We start from the raw sequence: 27,538 nt of genomic DNA on the forward strand, positions 1-27,538 counted from the left end.
ATAGAATATAGAATAGAATATAGAATAGAATAGAATAAGGGGTAGGGTTTGGTAGAGTAGAATTAGAATTAGAATAGAATAGAATATATAGAATACAACAGCGATGGCAAACCTTTTTGGCTCGCGTGCCATATGTGGGGGGAGCGCAGGGGGGGTCGTGTGCAGGCATGCCGCACCCATAATGCAATGCGTGACCCCCCAGTGCGCATGCACGCACTACAGGTGCGACCCCCCCCATTTTTGCATGCTTTTTTCGCCCTCCCCAGGCTCCAGAGGCTTTATAGGAGCATGGGGAGGGCGAAAACAGCCCTCCCCGCCCCCCCGGAGGCCCTCTGGAGGCTTCAGCTACCTTCAGGAGGCTTCCCTGAAGCCTCCGAAGCAGTCAAAACAAACCTCTGAGCAAACCGGAAGTGACTTCCGGTTTGCTTGGAGGGTCGTTTTAAGTGCTCCGAAGGCTTCAGGGACTGTCCGGAGGCTTCCCTGAAGCCTTCGGAGCGCTCAAAATGACCCTCCGAGCAAACAGGAAGTCCGTTCCCGAACTTCTGGTTTGCCCGTAGGGCCGTTTTTTTGCACTCCGGAAGCTTCAGGGAAGCTCATGAAGCCTCCGGAGGGTCTCCGAGGGGCGGGGGAGGCTCTTTTCGAACTCCCCAGGCTCCTATAAAGCCTCTGGAGCCTGGGGAGGGCGAAAAATGGCTTTAAAAAAGGGTGAACTCAGCTGGCCAGGTCGCGCATGTGCTCTGGCCAGCTGACAGGGCAGCACCTCGCGTGCCCTGACAAATGGCTCCGCGTGCCACCTGTGGTACACCTGCCATAGGTTCGCCATCACTGCCCTATACTATTTCAGACAAAGTGCCATAGGTTCGCCATCACTGGAATAGAATATAGAATAGAATATAGAATAGAATATAGAATAGAATATAGAATAGAATGTAGAATAGAATATAGAATAGAATATGGAATAGAATATAGAATAGAATAAGGGGTAGGGTTTGGTAGAGTAGAATTAGAATAGAATAGAATATAGAATAGAATAGAATAGAATAGAATAGAATAGGGGGTAGGGTTGGGTAGAGTAGAATAGAATAAGAATAGGATAGAACGGAGAATAGAATAGAATATACAATATAGAATAGAATATAGAATAGAATAGAATAGAATAGAATAGAATAGAATAGAATAGAATAGAATTCTTTATTGGCCAAGTGTGATTAGACACACAAGGAATTTGTCTTTGGTGCAGATGCTCTCAGTGGACATACAACAATAGTGATAGATCATTAACATAGTCATTGTAAAATGCATTCATCATAAAACATTAGATACAACACTTACTGATATTCATGAAGCCTTGTGTGTCGAGCATGGCAAGGGTTAAAAATGTGGCATTGTGGAATGAAGGAACTTTTTTTCATTGTGATTAAATTACACCGTCTTCAATGTAGGTCAGATTTGTGAGCTGAAAGCTTGAAAAAAGGGGCCTTTTGAAATCACTTTTAGCTCTGAAAAAAGGGGAAGAAATGAGGAAAAGAGAAGAAAAGAAAAAGGGGGAGGAGAACTCTCATCCTCGTCTTCCGTTTCAGCCCAAAGCAATTTGAAAAAGTTGGCCCAGAAGCTGAGCCTTGAAATTGGGAGGTTCCTAAATAGGAATTGGGGAAGAGAGGGGGGGGAGAGCCTGGGGCCCCCTCCTCGGTTAGACTAGCCGAGCAGAATTTGGAACCAAGCATGAAATTTCCCTGATAGAAATGCCCCCCTCCCACTGCCTCCCCCCCTCCCCATCGGACAGGATGAACCTATTTCTCGAAATAGCAGCCGGCAATGTGCCAGACGCAAGTGGTTCCGGCAAAAAATAAAATAACATAAAATAAAAAAGAGTGGGTGGGTGGGAGTGGGAAGGAGGGAGCAGCTCTCAAAAGCACAATTATCCCTGTCTCTTCTCAGCTGAATTTACTCAACCCCAAGGGAAGGCGGAGTTGTTACGCCACGGTTGAAATGAATTTGGTCTTTGAGTGGTGAACACCACAGGTCTGCTGGAGTCAAGCGTGGAGCTTTTGGGGAATTGGAGGGCCTCCACCTTTGAGCCAAGAGATTTAACAGGTGATTAACAGAGTTGGAAGGTCATCTAATCCAACCCCCTGCCCAAGCAGGAGACCCTACATCTTTTCCAACATATGGCAGTCCAGTCTCTTCTTGAAAGCCTCCAGGGATGGAGTCCCACAACTTCTGAAGGCAACTTCTGTTCCGTTGGTTGATTGCTCTCGGAAAATTTCTCCTTATTTCCAGGTTGAATCTCTCCTTGTTCAGTTTCCATCCATTATTCCTTGTCTGGCCTTTGGGTGCTTTGGAAAATAGCTTGACCCCCACTTCCTCTCTAGGGAAGCCCCTCAAATATTGGAAGATGCTCTCCTGTCTCCCCGGGTCCTTCTCTTCACTAGACTAGCCATGCCCAGTTCCTGCAACCGTTCTTCCTATGTTTTAGCCTCCAGTCCCCTAATCATCTTGGTTGCTCTTCTCTGAACTTTTTCTAGAGTCACAACATCTTTTTTATAGTGTGGTGACTAAAACTGGATGCAGAATTCTAGGTGTGACTTTAAGGCTTTAAGACTCTCTGTGGCAGTCCCTCAAATATTGGAAGACTGCTATCCTGTCTCCCCTGGTCCTTCTCTTCACTAGATTAGCCAGGCCCAGTTCCTGCAACCTTCATCGTAATTTTTAACCTCCAGTCCCCTAATCCTCTTGGTTGCTCTTCTCTGCACTCTTTCTAGAGTCACAAATCTGACCTTGGCAACTCTAAGACCTGTGGACTTCAACTCCCACAATTCCCCTGCCAGCCAAGTATAACTGTCTTCCTCTTCAACTCCCAGAATACCCCAGCCAAGCTCGCTGGGAAATTCTGGAGCTGAAGTCCACAGGTCTTAAAGTTGCCATGGTTGGACACTCCTGGCTTAGGTGGAACCTGGGAAGTTAGCTTCAATGCCCAGGGTGTGTCAACGTAGGATCAAGATCAGTGAGTAATTGCAAATATCCCAGATGAGTTTGCTGGTCACGGCAAGGTTCAAGTATTTAATTATTTGCTGCTGAAAAGAGCACGCCCCATTGTTCCCCCCATTTGAGTAAGCGATACCTTCTTAGAGAGAGGGGTCTTTTTCCAAGAAGGTCTACAATACGTTCTACATTTACTGTGTTTTCCCAAAAATAACACAAGGCCTTATTTCCTTCTGACTCCCAAAATAAGCGCTTGGCCTTATTTTCAGGGAGGTCTTATTATTTTTGGGGTGCTGGGGGCGGTGAGCGTGGTCACCTCATGGCTGGGGTATTCTGGGAGTTGAAGAGGAAGACAGCTATACTTGGCTGGCTGGGGAATTGTGGGAGTTGAAGTCCACAGGTCTTAAAGTCGCCAAGGTCAGACAGCCTGAATCTAAACAACCAATTAAAGATGAGCCAATAGTGTGCAGTGGCAGCCAAAAAAGCCAATGCAATCCTAAATTGCATTAACTGAGGGATTCAATCAAAATCAAGTGAGGTACTAATACCACTCTATTATAGCCTGAGTAAAACCACACCTAGAATTCTGCAGTTCAGAGTCAGTGTTACACTAATACAGTGGTATCGTGGAATTCATTGTTCATTGGTTCTGGGAAGTGCCGTGAGTATCAAAAACGGTGAGTTATTGATACTTATTGTGTAACCCATACGGAATAATGTAGTGAGTCACAAGCAGGGGTGGGATTCTACCAGTTTGGACTGGTTCACGCGAGCCAGTAGCTCTGACGATCAGCTGGGAATGAATCAGTTCGCCCCTACGATCAGATGGGCCGATCTGCCCACCTGCACTATTTTCCTACCTTTATCTTCTCAGCTGATTCGCACGGCAGAGCAGATCGCCATATGAAGCAGTTGTGTTACTTCTCCGAAGAAAGCCTTAAGTGAAGAATTCTTCAAACTGCGCATGCACACACACATTGCTCACCAAACCAGTTGTTAAAGCAGGAGGATCCCACCACTGGTCACAAGGCAGCCGACACCGACACGTTCTAGCTGATGCATTGAGTACCGAAGAAATGATGAGTACCGGGACAAAAATGTTTGCATCAAAATGTGTTGAGTACCGAATCTGATGAGCAAATTCAAAGCAGTTGAGTCCCAAGGTACTCAAAGTATTTTCTTGCATTGCCCTTGTTGGCACCTGAACCAACTGTTGTGGCCTGCCATCAGCCAGCAGAGCTGGCATCAGATTGGGACAGTGAGGAGGTTGGGGAGGAACATGGGGCAGTCCTGGAGTCTGGGGAAGGCTCTGATGAGGGCTCTGTGTTGGAGGCAGAGGGGGCCAGAGCTGTATGCCAGTTATCAGCTGCCATCAGAGTCAGACATCAGTGAGGCAGATGAGCAGCTGGAGCCTGTTCCCAGTGTGTGGATGCACAGAGTTGCCAGACGAAGGGAACAGCTAAGGAACAGGGGTTGACTTGGGAGTAAGGCCACGGATGGATGGTGAATGGCCCCTCCCAGAGGGAATAAAAGAGGAGCAAAAGGGGAGTGGAGTTTGCAGGAGACAATTAGTTCATTCCTGCATTTTTGCCAAGTCTGAAAGATATCGGCATGTCCACTTTCCAAGTCTGATAAAAGTCGGTAATTGTGAACTACCTTGAAAGTCTGTGAGAGAGGAAAGACTTTCCTGGAGGGGAATTCACTGTCAATGAAATAAAAGGGGTTTATCAGGACTCGGACTCGGCTTCATGCTGCTGGGGAAGCCTCGGTCAGACCACCAACCTTTTTCTTGGTCAACTGCAAAACAGAAGGGAAAAAAAAGATTTGCAAGCCCCATGGCCCTGTGGGGTGTGAGAGTGCACCATCTTCCCATTCGTAAAGACCTCCTCCAGCTGCTTCATCTAGGTGTGCCCAGGCAGTCTCAGGAGCTAATTCACTTTGCTGGCTTGAATTCCCTGCTTAGGTAAGCAGCGTTGGGCTCTGGTCTCGCCCTGCCTGGCCTCTGGGCTCAAAACTTTTCTCTCTCCCGGCCCCACACATACACCTGGAGGGTCTACTCTGCCACCTAGAACCACCATGGCAGCTGTTGAGGAAGCCGCCTGCTTGTGAGATCAGGGCATCATGCCTCCTTCAGAGCTTCCAGCGGGGCTTAATATGTGGGTAGAAGGATTACTTTTTTAAATTATTATTTTATTGTTTTAATTAAACAAAAAAAACCACACAAAAACATTCTTCATTACATCTTCCAGAAAGCATGTCGATTGGTTACAAATAAATTTCGTGCGTTACTACAATCATTCTTTATATTTCATTCATATTGAATTGTACATTTTAAATCAAAAATCTTTATACCATCAATATACCATCATTCTCATTTAACTATATTTGTTTAAACGTGCTTTTGTCTAGAATCATTTATATTTATATTATAAGAAATCTAGACAAAAATTTATTACTAGAATTTATAAGTACCCAGGAGAGATTAAATCTTTATAACAAAATCTAAACAAAAAAAAAATTAGTAAAATTAGTAAATCTTTTCCCCAGGTCCCATATTACAGTTTATATCCAAATTGTTTTTACCAGTTAGAGTTATTATTTCATTATTATTGTCATGATGTCATGATCTGTTAACGAATAAACATTTTAAAAACAAAAACATTCTATAAGCATCTACAACGTTCTATTATTAATCACCAAAAATTAACTGTTTTTATTTTTATTTTTATTATTTTTTTCCCATTCAATTGTGTTTTATTTGGGTTTCACCATTCTTAACTTTCTTGGGTAGAAGGATTCCTTTATCTAAGACTTTTCTCTGGAGCTTGTTGTAGCCATGCACAGCCTATTCAACAATTTCCATACTTCCCAGCTTTCGTCAGAGCCAGGGGCCAACTCCTTGTAAGTTAGTTAGAGTTGGAAGGAGCCTTGTGGGGCTTCTAATCCAACCCTGTGCTCAAACAGGAGACCCTATGGCATTTCAGACTGTCCAGTCTCTTCTTAAAACCCTCCAGTGATGAATGACCAATAACCTCTGAAGGGCAGCCATTCCACTGGTTAATTGTCCTCACTGTTAGGAAGTTTCTCCTTAATTCTAGCTCGCTTCTTTCCTTATCCATCCATTGTTCCTTGTCTTGCCTTCTGGTGCTTTGGCAAATGGGTTGTCTGCCTGCCCCCTTCTTTGTGACAGCCCCTCAAACATTGGAGCACTGCTATTGTGCCTCCCCTAGTCCTTCTGTTCATTAGATTAGGCAAACCCAATTCCCGAAACCCTTCTTCATCTGGTTTAGTCTTTGGTGCTCTGATCAGTTGCTCTCCTCTGCACCTCCCCCCCCCCCCGGCATTGGTTCCATGCAGTGTTGGTTCTGTGTGGCTTTCCATAGGTCCACTCTGCTTTTTACAAGACATAAGATGCAGAAACACTCTGAACAAATAAGGTTATTGTTAGTGCATTAGAGTTCAGACTGGAAGAGACAAGGTCAGTCAGTGGGGGCTGTTTGCTGATTCAGAGAGCAGGGAGCCTGGGTGTGGCTTAGCTATGTAGCCCTGAGTCTGTGCTGAGCTCAAAAACTAGTCTGCTGCTCTACACTGAAACTGAAACTGATCTCACCTCTGCCTGTGTTTTGCTTCTAACTACCATGTTGGAAAACTTGGTATTGTATATTTACTTCATGTATTATGTTATATATAAACAGAATGAATGAATCCCACTGAATCAATTACCTGTGTGTGCTTTCTGGATGGGATTGCTGAAACAAACTCCGACAGTTATCCCATGGCTTCTATCCTTTGAGATTGTGATGACATGCAGACAACCACACATACGTATACCTGTCCTACATGTGAATATTAGTAGCACGGGTTGGTAGTTGGGCTGTTGGTTTGAACTCCGAGCTTGACCATTTGGTTGCAAACATTTAGTCACCATTCGAGGAGACATCGTCAGTGCATTTTGAGTTGGGCTCATCTGTCAGAACACAGGTCTTTATATACCTTTTTATGAGACACAAATTAGTCTGTTGTTTTGCTAGTTTCTGGACAAGATCTGTTCAACCTGTACGTTTTTTAATTTTGCATTTTGTATCCCAAATTTTACGTTTTATATACCAGCGATGGCGAACCTTTTTGGGCTCACGTGCCATAAGTGGGGGGAGCGCAGGGGGGTTGTGCATGGGCGTGCCACACCCATAATGCAATGCACGACCCCCAGTGCGCATGCGTACATGACAGGCGCTCCCCCCATTTTTTGCATGTTTTTTCGCCCTCCAAAGGCTCCAGGGGCTTTATAGGAGCCTGGGGAGGGCGAAAGCAGCCTCCCCCGCCCCCTTGAGGCCCTACGGAGGACTAAAAAGGACCCAGCGGAAGTCCGGTTTGCTCATAGGGCCATTTTTAGTCCTCCTGAGCCTCCAGGGACCTTCGGGAGACTTCCCTAAAGGCTCTGGAGGGCTTAAATTTGACCCTACGAGCAAACCGGACATCCGTTCCTGAACTTCCTGTTTGCCCATAGTGCCAGTTTTTTGCACTCCAGAGGCTTCAGGGAAGTTCCTGAAGCCTTCGGAGGGCCTCCGGAGGGGGGAGGCTCTTTTCATCCTCCCCAGGCTCCTATAAAGCCTCTGGAGCCTGGGGAGGGTTAAGTTTAAGTTTAAGTTTTATTAGATTTATAGGTGAAAAATCTCTTTAAAAAAGGCTGAACTCAGCTAGCCAGCTGACAGGGCAACACTTCGCGTGCCCTGACAAATGGCTCTGCATGCCACCTGTGGCATGTGTACCATAGGTTCTCCATCCCAGTTATATGCTATGCCTTATTTTAACTATGGTCTTTCTGACACAAATAAACCATCCAAGCCCTTTTCACCCAGCTCAGATTTTTTTGTTACCAAACAGATAGATGAATTCACCCAACTTATACCGAAAACATGAGTGAGGGGCAAAATTCTTATTTTGCTCTTTTTCCTGCATGGGGCTGGACCAAGGGTATTCTGGTATCTGAGAAACTGGTGGCATTCAGGGGACAGGATGTTGACTTCGACATTTTGCTCTTGGTCACCTGGAGGGAGCCATTTGTTAGCAATAGCAATAGCACTTAGACTTGTATATCGCTTCACAGTGCTTTATAGCTCTCTTTAAGCGGTTTACGGAGTCAGCATAATTGCCCCCAACAATCTGGGTCCTCATTTCGCCGACCTCAAAAGGAGTCAACCTTGAGCCTGGTGGGATTTGAGCCTGGTGGGATTTGAATTGCCAAATTGCAGTCAGCCGGCAGTCAGCAGAAGCAGCCTGCAATACTGCGCTCTAACCACTGCGCCACCGAGCACCGGTGTTTTCTACCTGTTCTCAGAGTTCCAAGGATGGGAGGAAGGATGATCATAGAAGGTTGAAGGGTTGGGAATGATTGAAGCATGATGGAAGCATGAGAAATGCCCTTTGTAAAACTTGGGTCACATCTAGCATTCTGCAGAAATAAGATCTGTTGCAACCTTAGCTCATCAACCCAACTATTGCTTTAGGTCTGCATTAAGTTCACGCAGGACTCTTGAGTCATGTTGATCTTAACTCATAATTATTCTGACCATGAATAAATCAGGATTCAATCTGTTGTGTTCTAAATGTTTCTCTTCCTGATTTACAGCTCTTCCCTTAATTGAACTTTAATTGAACGGTTATACTTTGAAAATTCTTGGCATTGAAGTCCGTGAATCGGAAATCACGCATGTTGGGAGGAAGGCTGCCACCAGACAGGCTGTCACCTGATGTTTTAAACTAAGGGGATGCCCAGGATTTCAATTTAGAACCCGTTATGTTTGGTCTAGAATTCAGGGAACCCCATGAGTTTTCTCATATATATTTTGCAAAACACTCGTCCTAGAAAAGTAGCAAATATTAGATAGTTTCTGGATCATATGAGGCCTTTCCCTTCGGGGCTTTTGAAATTATGCTCTGTAATTTGATTTTGAAGGAGTCCATTCAAACCAGGAGTGTCCAACCTTGGCAACTTTGGAGAGCTGTGGACTTCCAACATCCAGAATTCATCTCAAAGGTGCCTTTTTCTTCTTCAAAACATAACTGGAATGAGGTTTTTTTTCCTTGAGAAAGCGAAGAAAACGTTTCACTTCTCATCCAAGAAGCTTCATTGCAATCAACTTCTTCTTCCTCCTCCTCAAGAAAAAAACAGCCTTTTTTGAAGGGGAAGGGAAAAAAAGCACCTTTGAGACAACTATGACCTGGATAGGTGAGAATCTCCACAGACATCCAGAATTCATGCATGGCAGGCATGCGTTAAAATCCACAACTCTTAGGCGTTGAATCCACAAGCGTTAAAATCCACAAGATGTTAAAATCCACAAGTCTTAAAGTTGCCAAGATTGGACAAACCTGTTTTAAAAATATGGCATTCCCACCCACCCACCCCATTCTATTTAAGCTTTTGGGAAGGATTTATTTCCACATAGCTTTAAAAAAAAGGACTGTAAGGAAGGCTGAGGGCCAAATAATGGAGGCCTTTGAACTCTGGTGCTGGAGAAGACTCCTGCGAGTCCCTTGGACTGCAAGGCCATCCAACCGGTCAGTCCTAGAGGAGATCAACCCTGACTGCTCTTTTGAAGGCTGGATCCTGAACAGGAAACTCAAATCCTTTGGCCTCCTAATGAGGATTCCCTGGAGAAGAGCCTCATGCTGGGAACGATGGAGGGCAAAAGAAGAAGAAGGGGACAGCAGAGAATGAGGGGGCTGGATGGAGTCATTGAAGTAGTAGGCATGAGCTTAAATGGACTCTGGGGAATGGTAGAGGACAGAAAAGCCTGGAGGAACGTTGTCCATGGGGTTGCGATGGGTCGGCTAAGACTACGCAACTAACAACAGCAACAAAAAAAAAAAGCTTTAAAAATGCCACCAGGAAGTAATATTTTTCCCTTAGATTTTTTTGTAGCCTTCTGGATTGGGCAATGAATCCTGGTACTTCGAAAGGAAGGAACCCCAAATAGAGTTTGTCAAGGGTTCTTGGGGTCCAGGCTGATTCCAACATTGGCTTCCTCTAACATGCGGGCTCCAAAATAAGGAGAGTTTGAACCCAAAACAGAAACATAAGTGATGAGGCAGAGTCCTCATTAGGCGTTTAGAGGAAAGCATAGTAAATTCCAAGAAGTTTCCATCAAATTTGATAGAGCTTGGTGAGGAAAACATCTTGGTTGATGACCTTCCAAGGGGTAGACATGGCTCTTCAGACTGGCTGTCTGCTCCGGTTGCGGAGACGGTGAAGGTTACCTTTGGTCTCCCTCCTCTGACTTTCTCTTTCTCCATTTGCAGATTCCCAGAATACTCTTCTCATCCTGCAGACGTCAAGAACGAAAATATCTACTTCCAGCTTAGCTTCATACCAATGCTGGAAGATACGTTCAAGGTAGGCATCCAAATAACCTCCTGCTACAATTAGATGCTGAGGGACGCAGTGGCTCAGTGGCTAAGATGCTGAGCTTGTCGATCAGAAAGGTCGGCAGTTCGAATCCCTAGCACCACGTAACGGAGTGAGCTCCCATTACTTGTCCCAGCTTCTGCCAACCTAGCAGTTCGAAAGCACGTAAAAATGCAAGTAGAAAAATAGGGACCACCTTTGGTGGGAAGGTAACAGCTTTCCGTGTGCCTTTCGCATCCAGTCATGCTGGCCACATGGCCACGGTTTGTTTTTTTTAAAACCGTAGAAACTTTCATAATTTTCCCACTTTCAATATCTTGCAATGTAAGGACTTTATTAGTAGCTGGATACCCGTGCTTCGCAATGAAATTATGTGATCGGGCAATGCAGGGGAAATCTGTAGCACAATCTATTGGCTCAGTGGTAGTTGGAAGTTGAAATACATAAGGGAATATTGCTCCCGCCGCCTTGAGTCCGGAAGCAGTTGGAAGGTGTAGACATTTTCGTGAAGTACCGACGTTTAGTATTGTAAGGAGCCCCAGATCAAATCCTGACTGAAAGAGTGGAATGTCTGCCAGTTTGAACTGAGGTGTCAGAATGTGAGGCAACTGGCAGTTGGAACAGAGTTCTTTTCAGGTGGGGAGGGGAAGTAGAACTCCTTAGCATCAGAGCATGTTAATTACTGTATAAGAAATGCTAATGATCTGATGGTCATTTCAAAAAATCCTTTCTTAGCGAGCATCTGGAAGTTGAGAGGAACATATGTGCCAAATTTCAAATTTGTAGGCTTTACGGTCCTGGAGATTTCGTGATGAGTGAGTGGTACTTTCCTTTTATATATATAGATTTTTAAAACTTTTACGCCACCCTTCTTGCTTAGAGGTGACTCTGGGCAGCTTACGAGCACCATTCTACATGTTATCCCCCTAATTCAATACCATTAACATAAATATTTCTAGAACTTCCTTTAACGCGAATCACCCTGATTTTCCTCAGTTGATACCCATTTTTTTTCCAAATTGTAATACAGGTAGTGCTCAAGGTGCAACAGTTTGAAGTTACAACAGCACTGGTACTTCACACTTATGACCACTGCAGCATCCCCGTGGTCACGTGATCAAAATTCAGCCACTGACTCATATTTATGACATTTGCAACATCCTAGGGCTGTGATGGCGAACCTATGGCACGCGTGCCACAGGTGGCACATGAGCCATATTTGCCGGCACGAGAACCGTCAGCTCCGGTGCGCATGCGCCTGCCGGCCAGCTGATTTTTGGCCTTCCAGAGGGCCAAGGGAGGTTGTTTTTGCCCTCCCCGGCTCCCCGGAGCCTGGGGAGGGCGAAAAATGGGCCCAAGAGGCCAAGTGGAAGTTCAGAAATGGTATGTTTCCTGCTTCAGGAGGGCCTCCACAGGGCCAGCGGAGGCTGTTTCCAACCTCCCCAGGCTTCAGGAAAGCCTCCGGAACCTGGGGAGGGCAAAAATGTCCCCTCCACGGGGTCAGGTCAGGGGTCGCGCACGCATGTACAGGTGGGCATGGTGCATTGAATTGTGGTTGTGGGCACGCGTGCGGGCACAATAGCATGTGCGCACACAATGTTGGCCCGCCTTTACAAAAAGGTTTGCCATCACTGTCCTAGGGTTATATATGACCCCCTCCCTTTGCTCCTGACAAGCAAATTCAATGGGGAAACCAGATTCACTTAACAACCGTGTTATTAATTTAACAATTACAAATGGTTCACTTAACAACGGTGGCAAGAAAGGTAGCAAAACGGGGCAAAACTCGCTTAGCAAGTGTCTCGCTTAGCAACATAAATGTTGGGCTCAATCAGGGTCGTAAGTCGAGGACTACCTGCACGCAGATTTTCTTGATTTAAACTCTTTTCTGAAACATGACTTCACTGTTTACATGATATTTCCAGTCATGTCCCTTTTTCTGCCCTTTTAGAATTTTTGATTGGGGGGAAAAATAAACAGTGAATTTTGTTATTACTAAAGCGTGGCATTGTGAATCCGTTGAGAGCAGGATCCCAAATGTATTTCAAGGGGAATTAATTCATAGTTCTACTTCTTTAGGTGGATCAGTTTATATTTAGATACCCATCTTGGTTGAGATAAAGTTGGTGTGGCAGAAACAGGAATGGAATGGAATAGCACAGCATAGCATATGGAATGGAATAGAATAGAATATGGAATGGAATGGAATATGGAATGGAATGGAATATGGAATGGAATGGCATAGCACAGCATAGCATATAGAATGGAATGGAGTGGAAGGGAAGGGAATAGAATAGAATATAGAATGGAATGGAATGGAATAGAATAGAATATGGAATAGAACAGAATATGGAATGGAATAGAATAGAATAGAATATGGAATAGAATAGCATAGCGTAGCATATAGAATGGAAGGGAAGGGAATAGAATAGAATAGAATAGACAGGCTGTAAGGATAATAATAATAATAATAATAATAATAATAATAATAATAATAATAATAATAATAATAATAATAATAATAATTATTATTATTATTATTATTATTATTATTATTATTATTATTATTATTATTATTATTATTATTATTATTATTATTATTATTATTATTTATTAAATTTCTAGACCGCCCCCTCTCCCCGGAGGGACTCGGGGCGGTGTACAGGAATAAATTTAAAACATACAAACAATCATACACATAGGTAAAAAAGCAAATTAAACAACCCCTGTACAATTTATAAAAATTAAAAAACAGACCTTAAAACCAATCTTAAAAATTTAGAAATAGAACTGAGGTGGGATAGGTGGAATTAGGCCAAGCCGGCTAGCTGGAATAGGTGGGTTTCTGGAGAAATTCATAGCTTCAAATGATAGATCAAATTTCCCACCTCTCACAGAGGTTACACTTCTATTGATGTCCTTGTGTTGTCCATCACTCAAGCATTCCATTTCCATATAGATATGGCCATAGATAACTTGGAATCGAGATGACTGATGGAGTGCCTCCACATTTATTGTCCTGGTCAGTTACTAGGATCCTCAGAAGTGGGACTGAGATTAAGGGACTGTACCTTTTGGCTGCTTACGGGTGAATCTTCTCCAATAAATCCCAAGGAAACCTACAGTTCTGTCTTTTAGGCACCCGTTGAGGTCCTCCTCCTTTCTGTCTCTCCACTCGGGCCCTCCACACATGAATATTAATGGGTATGAATATTCTTTCTCCTTCTGCATGGCTTTTGCATTATTTTTAATCTCCTGCTGTTATGGTTCTGCAGTGCACATTGGAAACTTATCTTGTGACACTTTTGTATAAGAAGGAGGTTATTCGCATTTTATGATTCATATTTTGCATAAGTGTATTTCTATTATAACGTCAAGCTTTCCCAATCCTTATAACTGTGCAAACAGAGCTCCAAATCTGGGGCAAATGATGTACAGGCAGTCCTCGATCTAACAACAGTTCATTTAGTGTACGATCGAAGTTACAACAGCATTGCAAAAAATGATTTATGGCCATTTTTCATGCTTACGACCGTTCCAATTTCCCCATGAACATGTGATCAATATTCTGATGCTTGGCAACCAACTCATATTTATGACGGTTGCAGTGCCCCCTTTTGTGACCTTCTGACAAGCCAAGTCAGTGGGGATGCCAGATTCGCTTAACAACTGTGTCACTAACGTAAGAAAAAACAGGGATTCATTTAGCCAGCATGGCAAGGAAAGTTGTAAAACGGGGCAGGATTCCCTTAACAAATGTCTCACTTAGCAGCAGAAATTTGGGGCTCTTGAGGACTTCCTGCATTGACTATTTGTTCTTGCACATCTACTACCACCTTGTTAATCCTCCGTTTGTCAAAGAGTAAAATCCTCCTCGTGCCAGTTGAATTGTGGTATTCAGCCTGTTTGGAGCGGTTTGGGGAGAACTGGTAGCAGACATCCTCACCCGTGATGTCTGCTACAGGTTTGCCCAAACTGGTCCGAACTGGCTGAATACCACAATTCAACTGGCACGAGGAGGATTTTATTCTTTGACAAACGGTGCTATGCTGTTCTACTTAGTGACATTTTTGAGGCCAGGTGCATGCACGGAAGGTGTGCGCACGAGCAAAGCTCATTCATGGAAGGCTGGGCACATGCACAGAAGGCGCACACACGTGTGACATGCACGAGTGCGCGCAGGGGCAAACCGGTGGTAAAAATAAATGAAACCCACCGCTGATTGTGGTGTCACTAAACCAAGGGATTAGGGTTTTCACTTGGGCAAAGCATAATGGAAATTGGCATAGTATTAAAGCATCCAAAGCTGTTTGTTCCATGGAAGAAGCCTTCCTGGTATGGAAAACGTTGGCCCAAAGATCTGAAGCTCTTCGCAAAAACGCTGCAACAATGAATACTTTTTCCAGGGTTTTCATCCTCAACTGTACAGAGACGGGCAATGGAGAAAGCTTTTTTTTTTAAAAAAAAGAGGAGTTGTTGCATTGAAAGCCACGCTATGAAACATAGGCTGCGTGCAGCTGGGACAATTTTTCTTGTCACTCGGAACGTGTGTGTGACAGGGGGGCAATCACATTCCACAGACAGTTGCAATTGATGTGTTTGCAGGCAAGCCAGAGATCGCTTCTTCTTTTCCTTCTTTTTGTTGTTGTTTTTTTGAACCAAAGACAAAGCTGTGGCAGTTTTGAGAGGTGGAGAAATTGTAACGTTTTGCAAAAAAAGAAAAAGAAAGAAAAAAAGACTCTGCGTTTTAGGAAACCTGCCGAGAAGGTCTCAGCGCAATCTTCTCAAAGCCAGAGTTCTTGCAAGCCCAATAACTTAAGGGAAATAAACTGCTGTGTGGCTTTTTCTCCAACTGAACAACTGATTGCGGTGGAAAAACACAGTGGGGAGCATATGTACACTTCAATATTCGCTTGCCAAGATCAGATGCTCGGCATCACAAGATAGGAAGACCTGCACATGGATTAGAGAACAAACAAAAACATACGATTATCATCCGGGGGGATATCACCATCATCTTCATTTAGGTAAAGGTCCCCCACGCACGTCTGTGCTAGTCGTTCCTGACTCTAGGGGGTGATGGTGCTCATCTCCGTTTCAAAGCTGAAGAGCCAGCACTGTCCAAAGACGTCTCCATGGTCATGTGGCCGGCCTGACTCAACCCCAAAGGCACACAGAACACTGTTACCAAAGGTGGTCCCTATTTTTCTACTTGCATTTTTTACCTGCTTTTGAACTGGTTGGCAGAAGCTGGGACAAGTAACGGGAGCTCACTCCGTTATGAGGCACTAGGGATTCGAACCGCCAAACTGCCGACCTTTCTAATCGACAAGCTCAGTGTCTTAGCCACTGAGCCACCGCGTCCCTTCATTTAACAACTCCATAATCCCTTTGCTGGGTGGAGTCTGGGCAACTGAATGGAGCTAGTGGAGTGTCTTAATGGCCAGATGCCCTTCCTGTCGCCGGTGCAGAGTTTTGTTCAGCAGATATTGAGAATATCAATATATTATCATCAAGAGGGTAAAAGAACTGAAATGGAAACGAGGTGGTCACACAGCACGAAAACTGAAGGCAGGCGTACCAAGGGAGGCATAGAATCACCACCACCGGAAGCTTTCAAGAAGAGACTGGACTGCCATCTCTCAGAAATGGTGTAGGGCAGTGAGGGGAAATCTTTTTTTGGCTGCCATGCCAAAAGCGGGGGGAGCACAGGGGGGGTCGTGCACCGGTGCGCCACACCCAAAATGCTATGCACGCAACACCCCCCCAGCGCGCCAAATGTGCACGATAAGGGGGACACACACACCCTGATTTTGCCGCATTTTTTTCACCTTCCCCAGGCTGCAGAGCCTTATTAGGAGCCTGGGGAGAGCAAAAGCAGCCTCCTCCCCACCCCCGGACACCCTCCGGAGCTTCCCTGAAGCCTCCGGAGGGCGAAAAACGGACTTATGGGGAACCCGGAAGTTTGGGAATGGTGACTTCTGGTTTGCTTATAGGGATGGTGTTTGCCCTCCGGAGCCTTCAGGGAAGCCTCCTGAAGGCCCCTGAAGGATCCGGAGGTGGAAAATTGGGCCTACCCTACGGACAAACTGGAAGTCACCATTCCTGAACATGCGGATTCCTCATAGGGCCAATTTTTGCCCTCCAGAGCCTAAAATGCGCCCTGGCCAGCTGACAGGGCAATGCCTCACGTGCCCAGACAAATGGCTCTGCATCCCACCTGTTCCACACGTGCCATAGGTTCGCCATCACGGGTGTAGGGTTTCCTGCTTGGGACTTGATGACCAACAAGGTCCCTTCCAATTCTGTCCATCTGTGAAAAAGAATGGATCCCACTTGATCAAAGGCGATCACGACAGAGAGCCAAAGCAAGATTGATCGACGACATCAGCAAGTATGGCGGGCTCAATTGGCAAAAGAAAACTCAGGACCGTAAGGGTTGGAATCATGCTTGCTTGTCCTGACCCAAGCTTCACCAAATCACGAGGCAGGCTCCTTGTCCCAAGAAAAAAAAACCCTTTTTTATTAAGCTAATGAGAATTCCTCTCATTCACATGCAGCAAAATCCCAGCAAACAGTCTTTGAAAGGTGAATTTACAACCACAGACCTCATCAGGCTTGGAGAGCTGCCAGGCCGATAGCTTCCGAACGCAACACTGTACTTGGCAAGGAGTCTCTGAGAATCACGAACAAATCTTCCCACTAATGAAGTAAATGGTCTCCTGCAAACTCCACTCCCCCTTTGCTCCTCTTTATTCCCTAGGGGTGGGTCCATTCACCTGAATGTAAATCATGTGACCATACATGCTGCAACAGTCAAAAGTGTGAAAAAAGTGTCATGTCACTTTTTCCAGGGACGTCGTAACTTCCAATGGTCACTAAAGGAACTGTCGTAAGTGAAGGACTCCCTGTGTATCTTTGTGGTCACCGCAAGTCAAAAGCAACTTGATGGCATGTAATCAATCAATCACACACACACACACACCACCACCACCAAAAAAGAAACTTCTGTAGGAGATGACCAGGCTGAGCTCGAAGGAGGCCTCAAGCACATCATCAGTCTCAAGTCTCTTCACACCCACAAGAGATCTAAGCCCCGACCACCTTGAATCCCATTGGCTCTGGCCTGTTGCCAATTAGCTTCACCTGTTAGTACTTCAGATCCTCGTAGGGTGTTAGCATGCAATCAACCTGCATTCATTTGAAAAACCCTTGACTCCTGACATCCTGCGCATGACAATCTCACACCTATCCGTGGCCACCGCTCGCCTCGATTTTTGCACAGCTGCAAACGGGCTCCCCGTTCACACGCACACATCCTCTCCGATTGGCTCGTGGCAGGGAGTGCAAGACCTCAGCAGAGAGAGCATGTGTGAAAAACACAGCACCATCACTCCTTCCCCAACACACTTTACAACCGTCTTTGGAAAGATGCCGTGTCAGCAGGGCACCTTCCAACCCACACGTGATAAGACAATTGCTTAGATGTGAAGTCCCTGCTGGGCTTTGATCCAGCCCACCTGTCAATCTTGTGGCTCTCGCAAGAGAAACAGTCTTCAGTTTCAGATTGCACTTGCGAGGAAGCTGCAGTGAGTGTGCATGGGAGGCAAGAGGGAACGACAGACAGCCTGTAGCATCCCCAGATGTTTAAAGAAAGGAAGTGGTGTCTTTACCCACTGTGGGATCATCTGGTCCCAGAGTTAGTTCTTGAAACCACCCATCCCTTGTTTATTGTTTCCTATCCCCCCAAAAGTCAGGGAAAACCAAAACTCCTAAAGTTTCTAAATGGCTCTGGAGATTCTTGGTCACCCAGATTATTGTTGTCTCAAAGGTGCTTTCTTTTCCCCCCCAAGAGGCAACTGGACTGCAAGCAAGTTGGCCAGCAAGGAGTTGGCCGTGTTGCGTTGTCTTACAGCCAGTTGGCTATGGCAAGTTGTTCTAGACCTGGAAGAAAATCACCAAGCTCAGAGAGCACGAAGGTCCCCCCAGAATTTGGATTTTTCAACCATCCACGGCTGCTTTCTTAACCATTTTGATGAATCTCTTCAAAGTGTTTTGAAAGTTGTTGTCCCAGAACCTGGTTAAAGAGCAGAGCAGCACAGAGCAGAAATTGAGAATGGAATGGGATGGAATTCTTTATTGGCCAAGTGTGATTGGACATACAAGGAATTTGTCCTCAGCGCATAAGCTCTCAATGTACATAAAAGCTATCAGCAATGAATCATGATCATAGTCATCATCAAAATACATTCATCATGAGTCATGAGATTCAACACTTAGTGATAGTCATAGGATGCTAAATAAGCAATCAACATAAATCGTGCTAGGAAACTAAATAAAACAATATAAATCAGAAAGATACAAGCAACAAAGTTATAGCCGTAAGTAGAGAAGGAGATATTGTATTTTTTTGGATTATAAGACGCACCATGATTTTGAAGAGGTAATTTTTTTAAAAAGGTTTTAAAACCTTTTAGAGCCTCCCAAACCCTCTTCACGCCTTGCTTTTTTGCAGAAAAAAGGGGGGGAGCATGCAATGCGTTGGGAGGTTTGTAGAGTGCTCCAGGGGACTGGGGGGGGGGGAGGCCAAAAACGAGCAAAAATTGTCCATTTTTTGCTCATTTTTGCCCTCTCCAGCACCCAGGAGCTGGGGACGGCAAAATGCTGTATTCAGTATATAAGACACACCCAGATTTTCACCCACTTTTTTGGGGGGAAAAGGTCCATCTTATATTCCAAAAAATACGGTAGGTAATAGGAAGGATGAGAAGAATAGTAATACAGCCTTACTAAATAGCGTTATGGGAATTAGTTGTTTAACAGAGGGATGACATGGAGGAGAAAACTGTCCTGGTGTCTAGTTGTTCTGGTGTTCAGCGCCCTATATAGCGTCGTTTTGAGGGCAGGAGTTGAAACACTTTATGTCCAGGATGCGAAGGGTCCGTAGATAGTTTCACAGCCCTCTTTTTGACTTGTGTATTAATCCATTAGAAGGTGATGCTTTGGATATTTATTGGTGCTATCATTTATCTTCTCCTCCAACTCTTTTTCATGAAGCCACTTCTACCTGCCTTCACTTTATCAGCCTTTGTCTCGGAGAGAAAACCAAACATGTCAGTTTTATTCCACTTACTTGATATGTTCACTCTGCATTTATCGCAAAGTGACACATCCAGATCATTGACAGCAACTTAAAACTCCACTGCAACAATTTTTCAGCCCCTGTTTGTTCACTGTACAAGGAGCAGCTATTGTCTCCTCCATTTGACACCCGAAAGTTGAGTTGATGTGGTTGGCAGCAACATTCCTGCGAATAAAGAATGGAATTTTGGATTTTGAGGCTTTTGATGTATTTTTGTTTTCAGCCTGCCTCTTTTTGTGATGGTTGTTTATTCAAGACTAAAATGTACTGAAACATAACCTTGAATACCTGAAGTGCATGTCTACTATATGTGTGCATCCTTGGACATAATGTCTTCTGAGGTCTGTGTGTTTCTAAAAAAGGGGTCCCCCTATCTAGAGGGGCCCTTGGTGCTCTCTGAGCCTGGTTGTTTCCTTATAGAGGTTTCACTGATGATGTTACCTAATTGGGTCATGAAACGTCTGCAAGGAAATCAGCAATCTCAGAGAGCACCAAGGATCCCACAGTCCTCCTCCTCTTCCTTCTCCTCTTCCTTCTTCTCTGTCAGAGTTAGTTGCAGAAAAATCAGATCCAGAAAGCACACACAGATAACTGATGCAGCTGGATTCATTAACTCCTTTATGTACTTCTCAGAGCAGCAGACTACTTAAGTTTCTGTTTCAATACTTTGCAAAGATTCAGATCTGTTTAAGCTCCCATTGGCTGACTTTGTTCCCATGTCTCTCCCAGTCATGAATATTTTAACATTCTCCTCATCCTCCCCCCCTCCTTTCTAGCCCTGATGATATTACCTAGTTTGGGTAGTGAAACTTATGCAAGAAGACAACCAAGCTCAGAAGGCACCAAGGGCCCCTCATTTCAACCCTCAGCTACCTATTATTCTCATGGTTTGGAAACCTATCTATTTACTTTACCAACCTTTTGTATGTTTTGGGAGGTTTTGAAAACCGCACTGCAAAGCTCCACATAGAAGATCCCCAAAACCAGCCAGATATGGAGATAAGAGAGCCCAGGGACATCAAGCCAAAGAGATGATGATCAGCAAATAGAACTTAGGGGCAAAAGGTCTTCCTGAGGTTTAAGGACGGATTAATAGCCCTTAGACTTATATACCTCTTCACAGTGCTTCACAGCCCTCTCCAAGCGATTTACAGAGTCAGCCTATGGCCCCCAGCGATCTGGGTCCTCATTTTACCCACCTCAGATGAATGGAAGCCTGAATCAACCTTGAGCCAATCAGGATTGAACTGCTGGCAGTCGGCAGAGTTAGGTCACAATACTGCATTCTAACCACTGGGAGGGAGGGAGGGTGGGAGAGAGGAAGGAAGGAAGGAGGTAAGGGTGAGGGAGGAAGGAGGAATAGCAATAGCCCTTAGACTTATATACCTCTTCACAGTGCTTTACAGCCGTCTCTAAGCGGTTTACAGAGTCAGCCTCTGGCGCCCAACAATCTGGGTCCATATTTCACTTGGGATGTGTCAACCTTGAGCCAGTGAGACTCGAACTGCTGGCAGCCGGCAATCAGTAGAAGTAGCTTGCAGTACCACTATCTAACTACTGCGCCACCATGGCTCTTAACCACTATATTCTTATCGGACTACTTTGTCATCGGATGCAATGTTTTCCCCGGGCTCTGACTCACACTGTTAACGTGATGGGTTGTCCCAGCCGCAGCTGGCTCACCGTGGAGGTGGGGGTGTCAGTGGCTTTACACACCCAGCTGGCATGGAAGTTATCAGCGTGGCAAAAAAGCGCAGGAAGTCCCTTCTGCGGCACCCCAAACGGGTCATGTTTGGGACGCCGCTGCCTCCCTGCTTTTATCCGCACTCCACCTTTCCTTTCCTGCTGCGGTTGAGTCAGCCTTGAGGGAAACACTGTCACATCCCCCTGATAGCTATTTTGGTTTCTCCTTTCCTCTCCAGTTCCTAACATTGTGCGTGACAACCCAGCCGCGCTGCTACCCGGACCACCAACGCCTGGCCATCATCTCCCTATTGTGCCGGGTCAGCCTGGACCATAATCTGCGGAAACAGCCTCTGATAGATCTGCAACAACTGCTGCTGATTCTGCTTGAAGGCCTCCAGAAATGGGAGGAAACGGTAAGGGCCGCAGAACAGAGCTGCCTTCTTAGTTTTCTCCTGAACCTGCCCATTGCAGCATCTTCAAGGGGAGGAAAGGGGTCGGAGTGTTACAGTTAACATTAACATGCAAGCCCACACGTGTCCAAAGGGTGCAATGGTCCAATGACCATGCATTGGTCATTCTAGTGGTTAGCATCAACATGCAAGCCCACACATGTCCAAAGGACCATCATGCTTTGGTTATTCTAGCATCGACATACAAAGCCACATGTGTTCAAAGGATCATGATACTGCCATGCCACTTTCATCATTCTAGTGAAACATGAAAGAGCCTGCCATTGGCTTTCTTCATATGAACCACAGCATCAAAATTTAGCTGATGCTGCTTTCCCTGCCTCCAACTTTTGTTCTTGGGGAAATTAATTTACTGCCTTTAAGTCTGTTGGCAATTAAGGACACAGGAGCAGAAGAAGCAATGTTATCTATCCTTGGATCTCAACAGAGTTGAATACTGGGCCCTATTTAACAAAATGAAATTGAGTGTAGAGAAAAGTAAAGTTTTACACTTAGGCAAAAAAAAAAAAAAAGAAGTAGAGGTATAGATTAGATTAAACCTGGCTCAATAGCAGTCACTGTGAGAGGGATCTTGGGAGTCCTTGTGGCCAACCACTTAAATATGAGCCAGCCGTGTGCATCCGCCACCCAAAAAACCAATGCAATCCTAAATTGCATTCACAGAGGGATAAAACCAATATCATGGGAAGTATTAGTACCACTTTAAAAAGCCTTAGTAAGGCAACACTTGGAATACTGCATCCAGATTTGGTCACCATATTATTAAAAAGATTTTGAGACTCTGGAAAGAGTACAGAGAAGAGCAACAAAGATGATTAGGGGACTGGAGGATAAAACACATGAAGAATGGCAGCAGAAATTTGATATGGCTAATCTAGAGAAAAGAAGGACTAGGGGAGACATGATAGCAGTGTTGAGGGGCTGCCACAAAGAAGAGGAGGTCAACCTATTCTCCAAATTACCTGAAGGCAGGATAAGAAACAATGAACAGAAACTAATCAAGGAGAGAAGCAACCTAGAGATAAGGAGAACTTTCCTGACAGTGAGAAAAATAACCAGTGGAACAGCTTGTCTCAAGAGGTTGTGACTCCTCCATCACTGGAAGATTTTAAGAGGAGATTGGACAGCTATTTGTCCAGAATTGTACAGGGTCTCCTGCTTGGGCAGAGGGTTGAACCGCCCAGTTATTTCTTTATGCCCGCCACTTACAGATCTCTTAGGAATGGGGTGAGGTCAGCAGTAGACAGTCTGAGGTTAACATTATGGGGGTTTGGGGATGCAACAACAGTGTCAAGTAGGCACTCTAGGCATTGACCACTGTTGCTGACATCGTATTTTCTGCAATTGAATTTGGAGCGGTTTACCTTGAGTTTGTATTGATTGTTTGCCCGTGTATAATTGAGGTTGAAGCTGAAGTAGTCGTTGACAGGTAGGATGTAGCAGACAATTTTGTGTACTACGCTTAGGTCAGACCGTAGGCGGCATAGTTCCAGGTTGTCCAAGCCCAGAATTTCGAGCCTGATAGCATAAGGGATTCTATTGTGAGCAGAAGAGCGGAGGACTCTTCTCGTGAAATACCTCTGGACTCTGTCAATCATATTAATATCTGATATACAGTGTGGATTCCAAGCAAACGAACTGTTTTTGAGAATTGGTCTAGCAAAGGTTTCGTATGTTCTAGTTTGCAGTACAATGTTACTGGAGAAGAAACTGTTACTCTGTTATTGTGTTATTCTGCGTCAGCAGGATGAGATGCTGAGATGTGCCATGATACACACCAGATTATTCTAAAGAGAAGTTGTTTACCCAACGAGTTTGAGACAAGATGGATTCTCCACCCAGCCTCACTCACTTCCGACTTCTCAGTAGGACAAAGACGAAAATCCCCCGTAGACTGTCTGAGCAGACAAAGTGCTTTCCATTTGATGCTAAGTGTCAAACAACAAATAGATTGCTGTTTCGCCTCCTGAGATCAGTGTTCTTTTAACAGAAAGAAAAATGACGGAGGGGAGCTCTGTCTATTTAATTTATTCCATCACGCGGCAGTCAGAGGAGCAAGAGCCCAACGAGAATTTTAAAAATTGCCAGGGCAGCTGTTGGAAATTCTACAGCAAACCCTCTGAAAAGATGTTCTCACCGACACAGCAGGGGTCTTTTGTGGGCACCTAATTACTATAGGTAGTCCTTGTATTAATAAGGGATAGGATAGGACACAACAGAACAGAATAGATGAATATACAGTAAATAGGATAGAGAATGGAACGGAACGGAATGGAATAGAAATATGGAATAGAATAGAATAACAAGAGTTGGAAGGGGCCTTGGAGGTCTTCTAGTCCAACCCCCTCCTTAGGCAGGAAACCCTACACCACTTCAGACAAATGGTTGTCCAACCTCTTCTTAAAAACGTCCAGTGTTGGAGCATCCACAATTTCTGGAAGCAAATTGTCCCACTGATTCATTGTTCTAACTGTACATATCAACATGTCATTCTAACAGGTTAAGCTGTAGAATAATGTTCAATAGGAAGGACCTTATTTATTTGCCAGCAACTTATATTCTTTTTTCACTCCCTTTTTTTGCTTTCTTCCAATCTTTGGATCCAATCCAAAGATTTGGATTTTTTGTGCTTTCTTGCAATCTGCAGCCAACGGATGCCCTGCTGAAATTTATTTTACAGGGAATTTCGGTCCGTCGGCTTTTTACGTCGGAGGTTTGATACCCCCTATTACTGTCCCGCTTTTCTCTGCAGCTCCACCGATGGTGCCTTCCATTTAGCTTCTTAATTAATTGTTACGGCTTAATAAACCCCCTGGCATAATAGGCTTGGATGCCTCAGTTCCCCGCCGAGCTTGGCAGAACGGCTGGCATTGGCTTGGTCTGGCCCTCTCCACTCGGCTAAGCTGCCCACGACCCGCTGAGTGGAAGCGTTTAGCCTGCTCCAGATTCTTTCTTCCCTAGTTTTGAACCCGACCCAATCCTGAAAAGGATCCCCAGCATTTGAAAGCATCGGTGGCTTGGTGACCTTATTGTTATTCATGTGGAGAAAGGCGTTGTTTGCCTAAAGCTGTGATGAGGAACCTATGGAACCAGAGGTGGCACCCAGAGCCTTCTCTGTATACATGCAAGCTGTCGCCCCAGCTCCAACGCGCATGCACGCCTGCCTCCCGCCAGCCAGCTGATTTTCATGTCTCTGCCACGCATGCGTGGGGAGTGGGGCATATGCGGGAGATGAACATGGCTTCAAGTTGCCAAGTTGGAGACCCCTGTTCTAAGATGGATGGCCCCTGTCCACACCTTGGGCTTCCTGGGTGGCAACTGGCTTGCAGAAATCCTCCCTTGGCCCCCCTCCAAGCTCCACATCCGCCTGGATTTGTTTATTTATAGTTTTAATTAAAAAATAAAAATAAATAAACAGGCAGCTTAGCAAGGTGTAACGGAAAAGGCGAAGCTCTCCGGGCTACAAATATAGCCTGGAGGCAATCTCCGAAAAAAATAATGAAAATAACAGGTGGCTGCACTCCAGTGTTTTATTTGGAAGCATGCCTGGGCAGCTCATGTCACAGGAGGGTGGGGGGAGGGAGGGAGGGAGGGAGGGAGGGAGAAAGAGAGAGAGAGAGAAAGGCAGCTTATGGATAGATAGCTCTTTTTACCCCTCATGCCCAGTGTAGCAGTAGCACTTAGACTCATATACTGCTCCACTGTGCTTCACAGCACTCTCTGAGTGGTGTGCAATGTTGCCATATTGCCCCCAACAATCTGGGTCCTCATTTTATCTCTGACCATTCAGCATTGTAGTCATCTGAGTAGAGGTGTCAACTCACATCTGTCCATCCCCCACAAAGCACACATACTGCTCTAATCTAGACTTCCCGAGAGCCTGAAGCAAACTCTTGGTCCCGGCAAAAAACCCTTTTATTTATTTACTGTGAATTCTGCTCCTTCACATCCAGCAAAGTCTTTCAAGGGAGGATTTACGGTCACAGACCTTATCTGGCTTGGAGAGCTGCCAAGCCGTTATCTGCACAACTTGGCAAGGAGCCTCTGAGAGTCACGAACCAATTAAGTGAACTAATGGTCTCCTGCAAACTCCACTCCCCTTTTGCTCCTCTTTTATTCCCTCTGGGAGGGGCCATACATCGTCCACCTATGGCCTTACTCCCAAGTTGACCCTTGTTTCTTAGTTGTTCCCTTCGTCTGGCAGCTCTGTTCATGTGCACACTGGGAATAGGCTTCAGCTGTTCGTCTGCCCCACTGATGTCTGACTCTGAAGGCAGCTGATAACCGTCAGACGGCTCTGGCCCCCTCTCTGCCTCTGACACAGAGCCCTCATCCAAGCCTTCTCCAGACTCCAGGACTGGCCCATGTTCTTCCCCAACCTCCTCACTGTCCAAATCTGCTGTCTGATCTGCTGGCGGGCCACGACACATCAATCTAACAAGAGAGAAAGAAATACCAAGCTTCATTGTGAAAAAAGAATATCAATAATCAGCATCTAACTTGGAAGATCCCAGAACTGTTAATGCGAAGTAGTAGGAGCTAAAGTGTTGGTCTGACCAATTAAAATCTGTGGCATTTTGTTAATTGGGTATAGTAAGAAATCCAAGAGACCCATGCGTTGGCACTAACTAATGTTGCAGCTTCCCCCAGGGCTCTTCATTTTATGGAGGAAATATTCTGTTCTCAAGAGATTTGAAAGAAAGGAAATACAATTTCCTCCTGAACAAACCTCATATTTGCACAAAAGGGAAATGCATTTTTTCCTTTGGTTTTGAAAGAATGAATCTCTCCCTCAGTCCCCACCCCATTTCCAGAAGACGGTGGAGACCTTGGCCATTCCTCCCTCAGTGATAGCTCTGTTTGAGTTCAATTTGTGCTCCCAGCCTGGGAAAACTGGCTTGTCAGACCATAAAACTAGGTTAAGTTCCCTCCAGCCAATTTTGCGTAACCCAGCTCTTCATCTCTGAATCACTGATAGCCCTCACCAAGTGTATTTATATGGGGGGGGGAACCATACATTATTCATTTGCTTTGCATGGGAGTTTAATCCTTGCTCAGCGGTGATGTCCTGTCTGTCCTTTTTTTGGCACAGTGAGCTTCCAAGTAAAAGTGTTAGAAGTGACTCCACATTTGGGAGAATTCTTCCATTTCCTGGATGTGTATTTTTTGCTCTGTGTCTCCAGGGACAGCAGGATGATGCTAAGTTTTAGTTTTAGTTTTATTTATTTCATTTATTTCATCAAGCATGTATGAGATAATATATATAAGTATAAACATGATTATGAATACATGAAATGGATATGAACAAATGGGGACATTAGGACAGGGACGGGAGGCATATTGGTGCGCTTATGCACGCCCCTTACAGACCCCTTAGGAATGGGGTGAGGTCCACAGTAGACAGTCTAAGGTTAAAGTTATGGGGGGTTGGGGAAGAAACCACGGAGTTGGGTAGAGCATTCCAGGCGTTGACCACTCTGTGGCTGAAGTCGTATTTTCTGCAATCGAGCTTGGAATAGTTTACCTTACGTATTTTCTGCAATCGAGCTTGGAATAGTTTACACTACGTGGTTGAAGCTGAAGTAATCACTGACAGGTAGAACATTGTAGCGGATAATTTTATGTACTATGTACTATAAAATTATGTATTATGTACTATGCTTAGGTCAGACCGAAGGTGATGTAGTTCTATGTTGTCCAAGGCCAAAATTTCCAGCCTGGTGGCATAAGGGATTCTGTTGCGAGCAGAGGAGTGGAAGTCCTCCCTTCTCGTGAAATATCTCCGGACTCCCTCGATTGTATTAATGTCCGATATGCACTGCAGATTCTAGACAGATGAGCTGTATTTGA

At 45.0% G+C, this 27,538-nt stretch overlaps 1 protein-coding gene across 1 annotated transcript in view; it reads left to right on the forward strand.

Annotated features, from left to right (window-relative positions):
* FAM178B (family with sequence similarity 178 member B) overlaps positions 1 to 27,538 on the forward strand; it is a 276,725-nt gene that overhangs the window by 115,870 nt on the left and 133,317 nt on the right. Inside the window, exons 11-12 of the mRNA XM_081960741.1 lie at positions 10,285 to 10,378; positions 21,455 to 21,631. Coding sequence (XP_081816867.1) covers positions 10,285 to 10,378; positions 21,455 to 21,631 — 271 coding nt within the window. The remainder of the gene's footprint in view (positions 1 to 10,284; positions 10,379 to 21,454; positions 21,632 to 27,538) is intronic.

This window comes from Natrix helvetica, assembly GCF_964273705.1.
Source record: "Natrix helvetica genome assembly, chromosome: 8".
NCBI classification, from domain to species: domain Eukaryota; kingdom Metazoa; phylum Chordata; class Lepidosauria; order Squamata; family Natricidae; genus Natrix; species Natrix helvetica.